We start from the raw sequence: 17,486 nt of genomic DNA, 5'->3' as shown, positions 1-17,486 counted from the left end.
ACATTTGAAATGAGCTCGCACATCACCCTCAGGCACTGATTTCGACTTGATTGGGGCAAGGCAAGCTGCAAATGCTTATTTATACAACTACAACTACGTCATTTGGAGGTTGTCCAAAGGGAGGAAAGAGAATGAAAAGATTACAAAGGAGTGAGAATTTCATTACCCACATTCCATTAAATTAATAAGTTGATTCCAGGCTAATCAACAAGTTGCCTGATGCTGCGTGGATGGCATGTGTTAAAGAAGCACACCAGATAGATTAGATGTTTGAGAGTAGTAAAAAAAAAATCAAAGGACTCCACCAACAATCTATATAATTATCATCATCTGCTGCTTTTCCTCCCTGGCAAAGAAACACTCCATCCATTTGTAGCAATCGCCCGGGGGAATGTTACATCAAAACTAATCATAACGATTAAAATCAGCTTCTCTGCGAGAGGGAGGCAATAGGCAAGTTAGAGGCAGGAGGAGTGAGGGTGTTGTAAATGCAGAAAAAAAAGATTTCTTTATTTTATTTTATAAAAACATAAACTCAACAAACACTGAGGTAGCCTACTGCTGCTGTGATCTGTTCCCTTGCTTGGAGTTCTATCCTGCAGATTGGTTTAGACTGGGGCAGAGACATGAGCTAATTGTATCCTGATCTTTGCCTTGAGGGGTTTCGGAGCCCTGGAGCAAGTATTCTCTGTATTTTGTTCTGTCTACCTTAGCCAAGCTATTGCATTTCTCACGGGTGTAGGAAGAGAAGCAGCTCGTGGGCCAAATCGGACGGAAAAGGTGCACAAAAAGATACTTTATGCCTCTCTATGTATCAGGTAAGCGGAGATTTATTTGGTTTGCTATTATTTCCGAGGCTGGGTGGACTGGGACATTGAGGCACAGCAGCTTTTACGCATGTGCCAAGCGATTCGAGCGGTACACTTCTTTAAAAAATATTTAACCACTTCCTGGCAATTGTTTCTTAGTTACTGTGCAAATGTATGCGCGTGACTGCGATATACGAGGCTTCGATACATCTGGTGTAAACGAACAGTGGATTAGACTGCGATCTTGTCGAGCAAACACTCTACTTGTCCACCGTGTGAATTCGCTTCTGGCGCGTTTCAGGTCCTAACACATCGCCGTCTCCGTGTCGCTGTTGCTTTACAACTTGCTCATAACTTACTCAAATGTATGTTTGTCGTTTTCATTAAGTATTTTTGAAGTCAGTTTTGTCGTGAAACATTTCTATTTCCTGGCTGCCGCAGATCTTCTAATGAAAGACGCCATTGTGGAGTAATTTTGCCGCAGGCGTTTTTCTTATTCTGTAAACAGGATGTACCTTTTACACACGTCAATGCAGTGTATGTGAATCATGCTTTAATTCAAACCGTGGTCGTGCTAAGAAAATCATATTTATGGATACGCAGATAAAAATAGGAGCGAATTATGTCCTGTCCTGTCCTCTCCTGGCTCTCTGACCGCGCCGTGCGTAATCAACTCCAAGGTCCGACTGAAAATATAGTTTAATAAGTAATAATCTGGACCCGTTTTTCCCATTTGTGCATGTTTTGTGAAAATAACGATCTACTAAGGCTCACAAAGCTTTTACTGGAATATTAATTTGTTACAACCCTAACATACAAACACATTATATCTGGTTACTTAAATGTATCTCACTATAGCCTACTGTAGGGAGGAGGAGACATTAAATGCCATGTATTAAATGTGACATTTTAAAGAAACCTCTAAGCTTAAGTCACCTGCAATGAAAGTAAATTCTCCCAGTTTAAGAGAGTGATGAATAAACAGAATGAGATTGAGATGTTTCGTTGCCAGGACTGATCACTTGATGGCGCTGTAGTAACAACACGATTCTTATGTACAGCATCTGTACATCTGTGTCCCGGTAAAATGACACTTAACAAACACACAGAATCTGGTGGAAGATAAATATTTAAAAAGCAAGTCAGTCAGTCTGCACTTTAGACAACATGGGTGCTTTTCCTGCTTAATTGGAAACTCTTGGGAAAAAATGCTGAGATTATATTTCACATTATAGCACTGCCACTCCTGTGCCTTGGGACACTTTGGTCTGTGCCAGTGAACATGCACCACTGTCTCCAGCAGCCTGCAGCAAAACAAAGCTGATCACACTTCCTCCTCTGTGTTGTCATGCTCATGCATTGCTACAATAACTCCACAAAGAATTATGTTGAAGTAGACAAGATGCCCAGCTTGTTATGGGTAATAATGCGTTTCTGGTGCTGCTGTGAAATTGGATGTACAATGTAAAAAGTTGTGTCCGTCCCTATTGCCCTTTAGTCATTGTTAATGGAGTGGCTTGGGTTTTACAACATTGTTGATTCTGTAGATCTTCAAACACAGACTGAACAACCATGACCCAGAGGCATTGTAAATGATAATTTACCTTTTTTGCCACCTTTGCTTTTCAGGCTTAAAAAGTGGTCTATCCAGAAAATCAAATGTATCGTATACCTCAGGAGCAGGTCAGCAAATTCGGTTTCCGATGGTAACTTTTTTTCCCGCTAAAGGCAAACTCTACATCCTTTCCCTAAACAGCAAAGTAGTTTTCACACTGAAAACCTTTCGGCATTTTTCGCCACAAATATGCAAAGCTACTTTTCCTAATAAGAAAAAAAATAAAGTCAGCTTTAAGTTATGATGTGTGAGGTAGACATGACACAAACTAAAGAACTATGTGTACATATCGTATAAAATATCTTTAGTGAAGATAATGTCTGACATTTTATTTAAAAGTCGTCCTTATAATGCCTTACGACCATTTATAAAGTCCAAAGTGATACACACCTGACCAGACAGCCTGCCTACAATATTTACAAAGCATTTTGTCACAACACCCTCTACACATAATTATTTTTATTTTTTTTGCCTCAACAGTCGGTAGTGGCTGAACTGAACCTAAAGTCTGTATTTGTCTGTGTGTGGACATTTGAAACAAATGGCCATGGGCACCAAAGCAGAGACAACCCATCCAGATTATGTAAATACCAGCCTGCCTGCCTGGAACTGAATGTTAATGCTCTGATCTGAAATGCTAATTGTGTCTTGTGCGATATGTCGAAACAGTGAAGAGCTGCATTGTGGGATGGAAAATTGAAAGCTGGTTTGTTACTGATGTTGATCAGGCCCTTTGATTATTTGCAATAGCAGGCAGGCAATTGCTTCCTAAGATTTAGGAACATTTGTGGATAACACCGTGCATTGGCTTACTAAAATGCAACAGTACTATAGTGTCTGTTCCCTGAGATGTAAAGAAGATGTTAAAATCATGATTTTGCATAAAAGGCTTGAAAGACTCAACGCCAGCGATGGAAAAACAACAGGAGTAACTGGAGCAGCCCAAATACTTCAGGCTTTGATGCCCTGTGCCTGTTTTAGATTTATTTGTGCATATTGTGGTGCAACAAAATGACACAAGCTGGATAAACGAGCAAATTCCCTGCATTTTACTTGTTTTACAAAACTTTGGGAACGCGTCTACAAAAACCCCCATATGAGAGATTTTTGTAGCACTGTGCTTATTCAAAATGGCAACAGGTAGGAGAAAGTGCTGTTGTGGAAAATCGACATTGCACATCTCGGTTGATGGGTGATATATAAACATCTCTGATCAGCTGTCCATCAGCCTTACTGATGGATTGGTGACCTTTGAACTGTCCTTGAGATTGAAGTTTAAAAGACAGAAATGCGATGTGGACATCAGTCCAAAAAAAGGTTGACAACACATGTACCTTTAGTTACAACGCAGTATGATTTTGTGATATAAGAGTATTACCACAACCCGGGGCCCCCCCTCCACCTACCACCTACCCATGCACCCGTTTTCTTTCACTCTCTCTTCTCTCTCCCCTGCAATTTTCCATAATGCCTTACAGATTTTACACTCAATCCACCTTTGCGATGACAAGGCTTTGAGGAAATCCAATTCCACCAAGCTGTTTTCAGAACTTACTCTCCACAGGCACACACTCACTCTCACACTCACTCACATACACACAACCATCTCCACAAATTAGTCAGGGAACAAATTACCTGCATTCTGAGTGTGATCCCACGCACTTTGCCGGCTGCCTTACACAGGTCCCCTTTTGAAGAGCAGCCATGTGATTTCTCTCTCTTTTGCCCTGCAGGCCCCTTTGCCTTCTGCGAGGGATTCTGGAGTTGAATTTTAAAACTATGTATGGCTGCTGCCTGCGCTTATCAGCGTGTGCACAAGCGGCATGCAAATCAGACCAGGATCACACACCGCATTGGAGGCCTACACTCAAAGGCAAGCTTAATTGCTAATTGGGTATCTAGGTGTGAAACTCACACTGCCAATGAGAAGCAGGAATATGGATGTTTTAAGGCCAGTGGTTGAACTAATTAATTTTAATTTGAATGTTATTAAAAATGTGTGGATTCCCTGCATTTTCTATGAAGAAAACAGCCCAGGAGAGTGCTGTGGCAGTACTTTTAACAACAATTGGACATATTGGGGTCTGGTTTTATAATCCATGATGTCATTTGTGTGGTGGTTTTGCAATGCTGATGTGGTCAGCGGAGGCGTTGTTTACACACCACAGACATCCTGCAGTTACATTGATGTTAATCAGGCATTTAGCCAATAAGAAAGGGAGGGACATAGTTCTGTTTTTAAGCAATGTGAGCTGGTACTTTAGCAGTGATGTTCTTCTTATGTGCAAAAAAGGCACTAAAGTTATTCTTTCTAATTCTGCAATTTAAAGAGTGTGTATGCACTTTAATAAAAAATGCAAAAAAATGCACAAAAAACAAAACGCTATAACAAGCTGCTTTTGTATGATTAGAAAACTCATGATCAGTCAGGTGCTTCTTAGTGATGTGTGTGTGTGGGTGGAGGGTGTTGTGGGGACATTTATGTCCAGGTAGTTGAGTGGGCTGGTCACCACTTTGGACTTTGTGAGTGTGTTGTGTTGAAGGAGGGATGACCTGCTGAACAATGGGCAGCAACATCAGGAGGAGTGTGATGCGCGCAGAAACTCTGCTCCAAAAGGGCAAAGGCCAGCAGTGACAGGTCCAGATGTGCGCGTGGACCCACATCGCAAAACCAGACTATACTTTCTTGTTGAGTAGGATTTGTTTTATCCTGAAAATGCGACGCACATACCTGCTACTGAAACAGCGACAGCCCAATAGAGCCCCGGGCGCTACAATGCTAATGTTGTCGGGGGCTTTGACTTCTCCCAGCCATTGCACAGAAGCTGCTCTGTGTGACAGCAACGGCGCCGCTCTTCCCCCGGTGATCGCTACCCCGCTTTTTACGCCTCTCCACATTTGGCAGGTGCGTTTGAAAAAGCCGACCGCGTCCTATCTCTTAACCTCAACGCCTGCGCTGTAATGGACGAAACGGACATCATGGATTTAACGCACCAGAAAGCGAGAAAGCGCCCGCGTCCAATCAGTTCTGTGGACGAGTCCATGCACGCTCCCCTCAAACGGCTCCCGATCCGAGCGTCGGAGTGCAGGGAGCCCTCTCTGATGTACAGAGGAGAGCCGGTCCACGGAGCATCTCTCAAACAAAATGACCACTCGTTGACTTCCTCTCCAAACACAGTGATGCCGCCGCAGGTAAACGCGTAAAAGTCTGAAATTGCGAGAGAGAAAAAAAGAGGAAATTACTGGGGTAGAAAGTGTCTGGGGTCGTAGTGTCACTTCTTCTTGAGGAGCGACACGTTGGTTGTATTGAATGCAGTATGTGAATACATTGTCTTCATGCTGTCCTTAAATGTGGAGTGCGCACTATTGTCACGCACCCCCAGTCCCGTTTCCTGTTTTCATTTACATTCAACCCTTTTAAAATAATTTTCTTTAAATGTTTTGGAAATATGTTATATTTAATCACCCTAAGTGATAGAGATGTCACAGACTAGTATTTTCTTCCATCTCCACCCAAGGTCTTAAACTTTTGAGGGGTAAAGTAATTTTCTCCTCAGAGCCCTGACAGAAATTGTCTCCTAATGGTGTTTGTAGGTTAACAGGCGACAATTTCACCAAATCCTATTACCCTGTTCAAATCAAGAGTCATTATTGCTAATTTCCAAGACTATGAGATTGATGCTCCAAATTAATTTGGTTTTTGAGATTATGGCCCACAGGAGTGGATGCTTGCGGGCTGTGGCAGCATTCAGGTCAAGGTCAGGCTGCTCTAACTTGCAGAGAATAATATCTTCACTCGTGACTGTGAAGTGTGTTTTGTTACAGGAATTGTTGAGTCTAATTATTTTTTCCAATTTAAATCGTACTTATCAAGTCCCCTGTGGTTGTGTTTTTTATAGTACATCTTGATATGCAGGAGAAAAACTGAATTGCATACATCTATCTGTCTTAACGTTTTCTCTTTTGTTACATGTTTTGCAGGATAATCGCTGCAGTATGTCCAGGCCCATGATCACACGATCACCGGTGTCTCCCTTGAGCAACCAGGGCATCCCAGCACCTGCACAGCTCACCAAATCCAATGCGCCTGTGCACATTGATGTGGGCGGACACATGTACACCAGCAGTCTGGCCACCTTAACCAAATTCCCAGAATCCCGGTGAGTCTGCTATACCATGCACCTGTATTTAAAGTGTGATGGAGATAATGTTAGTGTTTTTATTTTTGTGTCTAGTATTTTGCTTGAAACAGGAGAGCATATTGTGGAAGGCGCAGCATCTTACACATTTTCTTTTTAAAGCCGGATGTATCAGCGTTAGAATGTCATCCTGTGACATTAAACAGCCAAATGTCACATCTCATCAAATCACAGAAATATCTCATGGGTGCACTTGGTGCAAACACGGAGTATAAAGGAAATGTTTACTGCATATCCAACAAATTTGCAGCATCAGTTTCTTTTTAAATCAGGCAGTATCACAAAATGTTTCCCCCGTCTTAAGTGAAGAAAACAGTTATTTAGGGGGTATACAATTTAGGAGTTCAGAATGCAGTGCACAGACAAAAGCAACTTGGTTATTCTGACAGATGTCACAGCAGCAGTAAAGGGCCAAAGGGCATGGGGCCATCTGGAGGCTGCGAGGCCTCACTGTCGCTCCCAGCCAGGGCCCGGGGGTGACTGGCACCCTGCCTCAGGCAACCAATCACCAGCTGGCCCTGACCTTTTCAGACCACCTCTGTTTTTAATCTTTCTTTCTTTCTCTCTTCCTTTCTTCCTTTCTTTCTCCTTATTCTTTCCTTCTTTTCTCATGGTGGATGGTTGTATAAAGCTTGCTAATCTGTTCATGTGTTCATGTCTGTGCAAAAGTGGGAAAAACATTTCAGAGCTTGGGAAATTGAATGAGTCAGAGCCCTTTGCAGATGTTCTTGCTTAACTGTATGATTCTTGCCTTTCTATCTTCCGTTTACCCTCTCTTCTCTCCCACAATGCAAGGTGCAAAAAACACAAGCTAAAGAGAAATATACTGAAAATGCTGATTCGATAGACTTCTGCTTGCAAACATCTTGAATGTAAGATTGTTAATGTTGACATTTTGTCCCCCTCCCTCCCTCCTTTTCTGCCCCCCCTTCCTTCTCTGTGGGTAGAATCGGTCGTCTCTTTGATGGCACAGAGCCTATAGTCCTGGACAGCCTGAAGCAGCACTACTTCATTGACAGGGATGGACACATGTTCCGCTACATCCTCAACTTCCTCAGGACGTCCAAGCTCCTCATCCCAGAAGACTTCAAAGTGAGTTGGATGGCCATCCTAAAAAAACTGTAAAGTCCCATCAGCCAGTCAGCAGTCCTACAACTTAGCACACACAATGAATGCTAAGGCCGTGGAATGCCTTTGGTTGTTGGTCCTCTTTGAATTGCAGAAAATGTTTTCCATGCTGGGGACAAAATATCAGGGCAAACAAAGCTCAATCATAATGCCTTTACTCATCACGGGATGAGATTTGGTCCCCTCCAGCTCTCATTGTCCAAAGATGTTTTGATATATACAAGGAAAACAATAAGCTTGCATCAAGACAAATAAATAAATGCTCTGGCGCCCACGACCACATTGCATGTGCTAGATTTCATCAGCGCTCTGTGATCTCAAGCCAAGTGTCCATCCAGGGTGAGTCTCACTGTATGTGACACATTAGCATTCCTTCTTTCTTTTTTTTTTACTCTTATGTGTCATTTAGTCCGTAATTACTTAACTTGCCCTGGGAGAAAACAAATAACCACATTATCTGATGGACTGTCCACAGTGTGACTCAATCAGTAGAAAGTATGTCAGTTAAAATAAGCAAAGACAAAAGACAGACTTGAGTTCAAGCTCAGGCTATGTTCACATTGAGTAGATTTAGAGAGGAGCATGAGAAAACTTGAATGTGGTGAGATTTAGGCCTTGCAGTCCTGCGGGTAAAGGATCTGCTCCTCTGCCCCATGCAACCCTGTGTTACATGTCGCACTACATCTCCTCTACACTGGATCTTTTGTAATTTTAGCTGAATGGTGTCTTTGCAAGGCTTTATTGCTCGTTCATGTAGAACAGTGGTTTTCAAACTTCCTCGTTGTCTCTTATTTGGTTCAAATCCACATTAGAAAGAAAAACACTACCGTAAACGGACTATCTTATTCTGTTTTTAGGTTATTTGGCTCTCCAGTATAGCAAAATTGCATTTTGGCTACCGGCCTTAGCCCACTCAGTGTAGTCTACTGGAGAAGACTGTCCTTCTATTAGTAAGCTTTATTTATTTTTTCAATGAATGAAAGAACAGAGAAGAGATTATATGCTTTTGGGATATTAGGTATCTGTAAATAAAAAGCTTTTAATCTAATAACACTTTTCTACAAATTACAAAAACAAGCCAAGTCAGTTACTGGTCTCACCTTGTTCTTTTTTTAAAAATTGTTTATACAGTATGCAAGATTTCTGACTGCCTTTTAACCTGACACCTTTACAGTTTCTGAGAATAATAAACTCATATTAAATTACATTTTTGTAACCCTTTTCAAGTATTACAAGAAAGGAAACAGTGAAGAGCTGACAGGACATTTTCAATAGTAAACTATATTGTGAGTGGTTTAAACCTATTTGCCCCAAGTCTACCTTAAAGAAAACTAATGGTATGACAAAACTTGATGTTGTTGGTTAACCTAGCAAAGTAAGAGTTGACAAAATTGCAATATAAAACAGCACGTGTTAGATAATAAACATAATATACTAATTTGTGAGCACCCTGTGCTCGTCTCCTGCAGGACTTCACTCTGCTGTATGAGGAGGCCCGGTACTTCCAGCTGCAGCCCATGCTTGCTGAGTTGGACAACTGGCGCCATGATCAGGATCTGAGCCGGGTGTCACGCCCCTGCGAGTGTTTGGTGGTGCGAGTTGCACCTGACCTGGGCGAGAGGATCACGCTCAGCGGTGACAAAGCCCTGATTGAAGACGTGTTTCCGGAAATTGGTGACGTCATGTGCAACTCCGTGAATGCTGGCTGGAACCATGACTCCACGCACGTCATCCGATTCCCACTTAATGGATACTGCCACCTCAACTCTGTGCAGGTAATGGGAAACATAGCGCTATACTGTGGGTGTATTCCCATTCAAATGTTCGTTAGGTTTGTTTTCCGATTTTTTTCGATTGAGTTAAAGGCCCAAGGGATTGACTGAGGTGAGGATCATTCAACTTTTTTCATCTGCTGTTATAATGTAGACTTTAAGGAATGTTCCTGATGTCTGATTGCAACATCTTATCTTTATTTAATCTAATCGAGTCACAAGAACAGCCTTGCGGAAAAACTAGTTCTTTGATGAGTTCATCAAAGCATCAATTTAGCAAGCCATCATTACACAAGTCTACCACCATCTTTACTTTTTTAAGATCTGACCGGAATAATCATTTGGAGATTGGCTCTCGCATGCTTTAATATCATACATACCATTGTAGCGCTTATGGTCCTTGTCTCATCCAGCTTTCATCAAAGTTTCCCTTTAAAGCAGAAAAATTGGTAAATGGTGGATTTCAACCCATTTAGTAAAGAAATGGCTGACACCTTGAATTGGGTGGAGAGTTACATGAATGTGCAAACTTAGGGAAAACTGGCTCACAGTAAGAGGAAGTGGGCAATTCAGTTTGCAGTGACACTCTTAAGTAGACTTGAGATGATTCCCCCGAGTGTTTTAGAGGGTTGTTGGATTTATGCTCATTTTTTAATTAAAGCCAAGCAACTTCACATATTTGTGTTTGTTACATCCAAGAAACAAATCAGCAGAACACATTTTTTCTAAGATCTCTTACCAAATAGTAGTTACGCAGATCCAGAAGGCTCTGGTCCCACACTGCCGGCAGATGCAAGTAATTGAATACCAACAATTCTTTGAGGCTGTGCAGGCCATATGAGGTTATTTTCTATGGAAGCAAACCTCCAGCAAATTACTTTATCATAACAATACAAAGATATGTTCTTCTATATACTGTTCATAGGATTTAATATGATTCCATACTTGTAAGACTTAAACAAAGTTCTACATTACTTAAATTATGTTGAATTCATCTTTTATTTTCAGCATGTATTTGGCAATATTGTAGTTCCCCGGTTATATATTGATATTCCACTCATTCATTGATGTTAACATCTCCAAAAGCGCATCAATAAACAATGGAGGAGAGGCATAATTGAAAAGATTTCACAATAACTTGGACTGTGTCTCCATCTGAGAAAGTCAAATCTCCATCTCCCTCCCAAAAAACACACAAACAAACCCGTCTCTGAAGTGTGTGAGTCGTGGAGAGCAAGCAAGAGAGTGAGCATGCTCCCTGGCAGGTTGTCCCCAGGCAGGGCCCATAATCCTGTTTGGTTATTAAAGCACGCCGGCGGTGGATGCTGTATCTGCGGCTAATGGAGGCAGGGCGGGGGTTTTGAGAGAAGGAAGGGGGGCAGAGAGAGCTGCCAGCAGTAGGGGGACCTTTGTAGTTTTGGCGGAGGCTTGGGCCTGGGGGCTAGGGGAGACATGGGGAGAGGGGGTTTTGCTGAGCGGCCCACACTGAGCCAAGTGGCAGAGAGAAAGCCTCACTGCTCCCTGGGGCCTCTTCGATGGAATGTGATCCTACTGGCCCCCCGGACACGTCTGTAGATGTCTGCAAGGCTGCGAGATCAGGAACAGCTACACACACATACGCAGACAAACACACGTGTACACCAGAAAACAATGAAAAGGAGGTATGAGGCAAATGAGAGGCTCTTAGTTTTGTGAACGTCTCATCCAAATTCCCGTCACCGGCCGTATGATGCAACTTACTCCTAAAGCTGTTTCTGAGCAGTGTGTAAAAGTTTGGGATCGTTTTGTAGGTTCCTGTTTTGCAGTAGTAAACTAAAGTTAAATGTCTTAGCACCACATTTTAAGGAAAGTGACCGACCTCAATGAAGGATTTTCCAGGTTGGCAGTGATTATCAAAGATAGGAGTAAGCACTTCCTGTCACAAGAGTGTTGAAAAAGTATTCTTATGAAGCATTTTCCTTCGTGATTGATGTATTGCTTCTGACACATTCCTCTTTCTATCTTTTTCAGGTTCTAGAGCGTCTCCAACAACGTGGTTTCGATATCGCCGGCTCCTGTGGCGGCGGCGTTGATTCATCCCAATTCAGTGAGTACGTCCTGAGGAGGGAACTGAGGAGGACGAGTCAGCGAGGATCCAATTCAAACAGGATAAAGCAGGAGCAGCTGGACTAGAAACTTCCCGAGCAGCAGGAGGTGCTAGACTTTTCTGTGGCAGCCAAACGCTTGAAGCTGCAGAGCTCTGAGGACTCACTTTTTCTTCGTTTCCTTGTTGATGTTTTTGTTTTCTTAAACTTGAGAACCATCTAAAATAAAAATGAAATGCAACAGGAGATTTTTTGCCATAAGAAGAGACAAGACATTTGATAAGTTTGAGATTGCAAGGACATTTTTGAATGTCTAGCCCCCCATAAACCAATTTAAAAAGGGATTTATTTACGGTAGATCCCAAAACAAAGTTTGTTTTAAAACTTGGAGCCTACATTAGGTTGAATATGATTTCTATTATACCCATATAAATTTTAAAAAGGCTTTTATTTCTTATGTAGTATGTGACATTACGTGTCACCAGTGACTTGGTTTTGATGTCTCACTGGCAAATTGGCTGAGTCTGTTTTTATCCCTTGCTGTAAAAAGGTCACTAATATGTGACAGTACAGAATGTCTCAGTTGTCATAAACAGTTAGTTTCAACAAAGCATAATTTTTCACAAATCACATGATGTTGAATATTGTGATACCAATGAAGTGTTTTTTTTTTTTACTTGAAAGTTATTTTTTTTATTATGCCATGACATAGTTGACATTAGTGCCATCAAAGTTAAACCTCTAAGATACGTTTCTATACGCAGAAAATAAAAATAATTTAGTAAATTATAATATCACAGCATTGGCCTCATTGGGGAGTATGAATACTAGCCCCCATGTGCTACTTTGGGGATCATTTAATTGGATCATAATATTCCTCTGAGTCATGACCTGTAAACTCTTCATTGTATGTGTTTGTGTTTTTTACATTTAATCTTTTTAAAAACAAATGTGTTGCCTGGACAAGACTGAACAGATTAAAGCTTATTGTACTACCCACTCCAAGATCACTTTTACTCGTAGCACATATTGATATGAAGTTGGATATAAAGTATTTCTAAGATGACTGACCCACCTACGCTCCCTAGATTTGAGTAAAGAGGAATGTAGCACAAAATGTGAAATAAATCTCAACTACAGTTGTCATGGTGTCTGTTCGCTGTTTTACATCGCTGTAGGGAATGCTTTAACAAGTCTGCATGGTTAGATAGTTATTCCTTAAATTTGAATTTATCCTACATCTTAAAATCCTTTTTAGCATCCTGAGTGTGTTCAGTGGCAAAAAACTGCTTTTACATAATGTAGAATGTTAGCTCCCTACAAAAAGGTAGGGCTAACTTTACCAAAGCACTTCACCTTGGAGGATTTATGCTGGTGCAGCAGTGACTACATGGGGCATTCTTTACTTAGTTATATTGAATAGAGCCGACTTTTCCACGCAAGTCCTGTCAGTTGTGCTTCCACATATCCCTGCAGGGCCAAAATCCAAAGTGAAATCCCACACGGAGCCCTGTCGTCTTGTCTTCATCCCTTTTGGCAGAATCTCCACTTTCTTTGGCTATCTACGGTTTATGCTATATGTCTCCCTTTCAGGCCTCTTTGCCCCAGATTCCCTTTTGACTGACTGTTATTCTCATAGGCTAGAGGTGCAACTGTGAGTGGTACACGGCAATGCTTTGCTCTCAATCATAAAATCAAAGTATTCATGGAGCAAGCATCCAACACATCAACACTCAGCTAAAAATATTTGAAGACTCAAAAAAGTTCAACTCAGGACTCAGTTGTTGAAGGCGGTATATCACTGATGGGTATTTAAAAACAAGTAGAAACAATCATTCCACAAATTCTTTGACTATTGATTATTTTAAATGAGCAACATATGAAAGGCTAGTTAATCAATTGCAAAGACTTTATAGGAATTGTATGAGAAAATATAATTTCTCTTGCCAAAAGTTAAATAGGGAGATGATATAATTTACACTTGAAAGTGATAACAATCCTTTAATCGCATCAACTCTCAGCATGAAAGCAAATACGCGTTATTACCAAAATTCCTATAATACATATCAATGACATTTATGTAAGAATGAAGATATAGTGTATCAGGGTAGAAAGTTCCCCAATGGTTGTCCATAAAAAATAAGCATTGCTTTCCTAAAATAAAATACTGTTAAGGGTGGTGTAAGAGAGAGAATGAACATGTGTTTAGTTGAAAATGCAGCTACTTTTTGTGCACCCTTGGTGATTTTTAAGTGTGTTACCTGTGGGGCAGCCTGATATAATGAGACTCTGTCCAGCCCTATCTCTTCTCACTTCCTGGATTCTCAGTAACTTGAAAAGGAATTAGAGATATCCTCCTCTGCGGTCACAGCCTGTTGGAGAAAAGATGAATGGCATTAAGAGGCTGACTTCCAGTCCTTTAGAGGACAGGGGGTTTTGAGGAGAATAAAGTAATTTGAGATCCTCCTCTTTTCTCTGGTGTGTCTGTGATCATGTCTCTCTCACTCGCTTTCTCGCTAGTGATTATTTCCAGTCATCAAAAGGCAGAGTAGGGCCTGGAGAAAGTGGCCGTGGCCATCTTTCCCTCGCTCCTCAGGCTCTGCTTACTCACCACTAGTGAAGGTCAGCGGATGGACTCATTCACCTCGTCTTCAAATCATCAGCCCTCACAATGCTCGCTTCTTTACAGCGCCGTGCAAGCAGTGGCTCCTGTTCCTAATGAATGTCCTAACTAAATACACTTATAAGATGATACACTTTATGCTCTGGATTCTCCGCAGTCCCCCTCTCTTGTTCTGTGTTGATCTGTAGGTAATATTCTGTACTGTAGGTGCCTCCTACCTTTATTGAAAAAGCCCCTTGGCCATTTTATGCCAGCAAGATAATTATAAATGTAACCCGTGGCAAAAAAGCAAAACACAACTCCCACATCTCTCCCTTGCCATTTCTCTCTCTCTTTCTCACCCGCTCTCTGTCTCTCTCCCTCTCACCCTCTCTCTCTTCCATTCCTCCCCCTCCCAAAGCCTCGGGAGCTGATTTCAAATGTTCAAAGATATCTCATAGTGAGGCTGTGAGATTGAAGGCTCATAAATACCTTTATTATAATATAATGGCCACATATTTCTAGCCATTATTCCTAGTGGAGAAATTAGTTAATCTGTATGATGAATGCCTGCACAGTCATTGGGGATTTAAATGTTCTTAGATGAACAATTGCTGGTAGGATAATATCTCAAATGGACACTTGTTAGTAGAATAATATGTCACAGTGGCTTTGCTTGATTTATAGAATAATGTCTTAATATAAAAAGTGTAACCTGTATTGATGGGTTCTAGGGCTTGAACTTACTTAAGGAGAAGGCTGTAGAAAAATCCCTTTTGCTTTTGTTTCTGCAGTACCACATTAACACATAATCCTTAACGTCCCCCAAGTTTTTTATTTTGTAGGAGCCCAAGGCAACTTGTAATAATCCACTTTTAATGTTTAACAGATTGTAACCCAGTAAGCTTTGATGGTGGTTTTGTCAGCGTGGCCTTACAAGATATTCTGGGAGCAGCACACACATAGTGAGAATAGAAGTGGAAGGCTAAATGATCAAATTAGATCATTAAAAAAGCTGAGAACTACATTCTGACAGTCACCCCATGGATCTCCTAATTTTCTAATATAGTTTCTGGGACTTCTAAATAGTACCTCCACACCACTTTTAAGGATTTTTAACCTGTTAAGCCCCAAAGACCCCTTCGGCGGGTCTTTTTTTTTTTCACGACACTGTGTCACTGTGCCTCTTAATATTAAAAAAACTATGAATGTGTCATAATCTCCTAACGGGAAGAAACTCAGCTAACTGATGATACGAACCATTTTTACCGAAACAAAAAGACAAGTCTCACAAGAAGGGTCTAAATGAGCCCTGAGCGAAAACATGCTAACGCAGAGCAGAACTCTATACCGATCGATATAATTATTGGATCTGCACAAACAAGCTTAGCTAACATCCTGAGATTCCACAGATTATAGAAATATAAGTATCATCACTGAGCGATTAGAACTCGCGACAGGGGAAGCAAATAAAGACAACACACGACGTAGCTTTAGGTAGCAAAACACGGAGATATGCTCACCTTATGGATAGGTCAAATCCACCCAAATTACCCCAGAAGTGGGTTTTATTTGCTAAATCTCTCTAAAAAGGTCAAATTTCACTTGTTTTGCATCAATCTTGATACTGGGTACTTATTATATGTTATAGTTTGGATTCCTAAAGCTTTTAGTCTACCATCCCATCATTCAAGGGTTGTTTTCACTATAAGTAATGTTTTTTTTTTGGACGGACACAATAATTTACATTTTTTTTTACTATGTTCAATCTGAATTTACTTTAAAATAAAATAAATCTATATTGATTCTGACTTTTCTACATCCAACTCACAGGTTTATCATTGCTGTGAGCAAAAAGATTATTAATTTTCCCCTTTTAGAAGTCTAGTTATGGTCATTTGTTCTAGGAATGTCATTTTCGACCCTGAGACCTGGAAAACAGGCTCGGGGCTTAACAGATACTCAGGACTTTAACCTGTTAGACCCCAAGCCTGTTTTTTAAGGTCTCAGGCTCGAAAATGACATGCCCCTTGTGTAAAAAAGAAAGTAAAAGAGAATTTGATGGTTATACACCCCAGTTGCAATGTAAATCTTTACTTTTAATTAAGTACATGTATCATGCACCATGGAGCAGAACGGCTACACTTTACTTGCCTCTTTTGTCAAAAGTTTTACACCAAACTTCATCAAATGCTGTACTCACCTCGTGGTGATTGGGCTGTAATATGTGACAGTGCTCCAAGTGGAGGATTTGTGGTAGTGCTGCACAATATGCTGCAGTTTCCGTTGTTTATTTATCAGTCAGGCCTTGAGTTATGGTGTGCTTGCAGTGAGGAATTTTAGACCGGACTATGGTCGCTGCAGGCCCCTTGGCATACACTGTACACTGAGAGGGAATCATTTATATTCTACTCCAGAGGTAACAGTAGAACATGAGATTGGGAAACAGCTCAAACACCACTCTGCTTGTGAGGCTTAAGGCACAGAAAAGTCAAGTAGTTTTTTTGGGGAGGGCTGCAGAGCATATTCAAGTAAGTTCTGTTTTTCTTTTCTGTTTTTTTTTAAATAGTTTCTCCAAAAAACATCCTTATATATACATGTGGTGCTCAGTTTTACTTTCATTGTGGCACATTTTACATTGACTCTGAACGGCTCGGTGGAGCTGTGATGGAATGCAGGCTTTACTGAAATGCAGCAATGCAATCTGACCAGTGGAGCTGCCTGTAAATGCTATAGGTGCCTCATTGTAACCTGTATTGAAAAAGCCTGGAGGGCGTTTTAAGCCATTGAGATAATTGCAAATGTGTCCTTTGGCAAACACATCAGCAAACTTGCCCCCTCCCTCCCTTCCTCCTTTCTTTTACTCCCTCCCTCTCTTGGCCGAGAATTAATAAGGGCTACCTATCCTTGATTAAAAGGTCTCAACTGTATACTGTGTTGCTCACCGGTAGTGCCCCTCCCTTCTCCAGCCTTTCACATGGGCAGACCTGCATGTTAGGAGTGCTCTAATGATTCTGGAGCTTGCCATTCGAGGGCCACCCATCCATCATAGTGGTAAGGCCAGCGGCTTTATTATAATACAGAGGACAGACATGCTCTCAGGCTATGTGGGACACAATAGAGGTCTTTCAACAGACCTATAAATACATGATCTGTCAGAGTTGCTGTCCTGAGGGCGCTCTCAGCTAGGCTCAAGCCCTCAGGTCGGCCATCACTTATGCTAAGATATGCGCCAGCCCCCGGGCTAAGGCTAAGGCTCAGTTCATTTCAGCCCCTC

The 17,486-nt window shown here is 41.3% G+C and overlaps 1 protein-coding gene across 2 annotated transcripts; it reads left to right on the top strand.

Annotated features, from left to right (window-relative positions):
- Nucleotides 1-529: 529 nt before the first annotated feature.
- LOC104957665 (BTB/POZ domain-containing protein KCTD1) lies at nt 530-12,748 on the top strand. Of its 2 annotated transcripts, none has more exons than XM_010785319.1 (5): nt 530-818; nt 6,406-6,584; nt 7,571-7,715; nt 9,221-9,526; nt 11,534-12,748. In XM_010785319.1, the coding sequence occupies exons 1-5, from the start codon at nt 810-812 to the stop codon at nt 11,693-11,695; spliced, it is 801 nt and encodes a 266-aa protein (XP_010783621.1). In that variant the 5' UTR covers nt 530-809; the 3' UTR covers nt 11,696-12,748. The 2 variants fall into 2 exon arrangements, with proteins under 2 accessions (XP_010783621.1, XP_010783620.1); XM_010785318.1 differs by lacking the exon at nt 530-818 and adding an exon at nt 5,068-5,616.
- Nucleotides 12,749-17,486: the final 4,738 nt, after the last annotated feature.

The sequence above is a fragment of the Notothenia coriiceps genome, unplaced genomic scaffold, assembly GCF_000735185.1.
Source record: "Notothenia coriiceps isolate Sejong01 unplaced genomic scaffold, NC01 NC01_scaffold00027532, whole genome shotgun sequence".
NCBI lineage: Eukaryota > Metazoa > Chordata > Actinopteri > Perciformes > Nototheniidae > Notothenia > Notothenia coriiceps.
This window is presented reverse-complemented; position numbering and strand designations above follow the sequence as displayed.

Coding starts and splice junctions, on each gene's coding strand:
- LOC104957665 (XM_010785318.1), top strand. CDS start 5,386: ATGGACGAAACGGACATCATGGATTTAACGCACCAGAAAGCGAGAAAG. Junction 5,617..6,405: donor ACACAGTGATGCCGCCGCAG/GTAAACGCGTAA, acceptor CATGTTTTGCAG/GATAATCGCTGCAGTATGTC. Junction 7,716..9,220: donor TCATCCCAGAAGACTTCAAA/GTGAGTTGGATG, acceptor CGTCTCCTGCAG/GACTTCACTCTGCTGTATGA.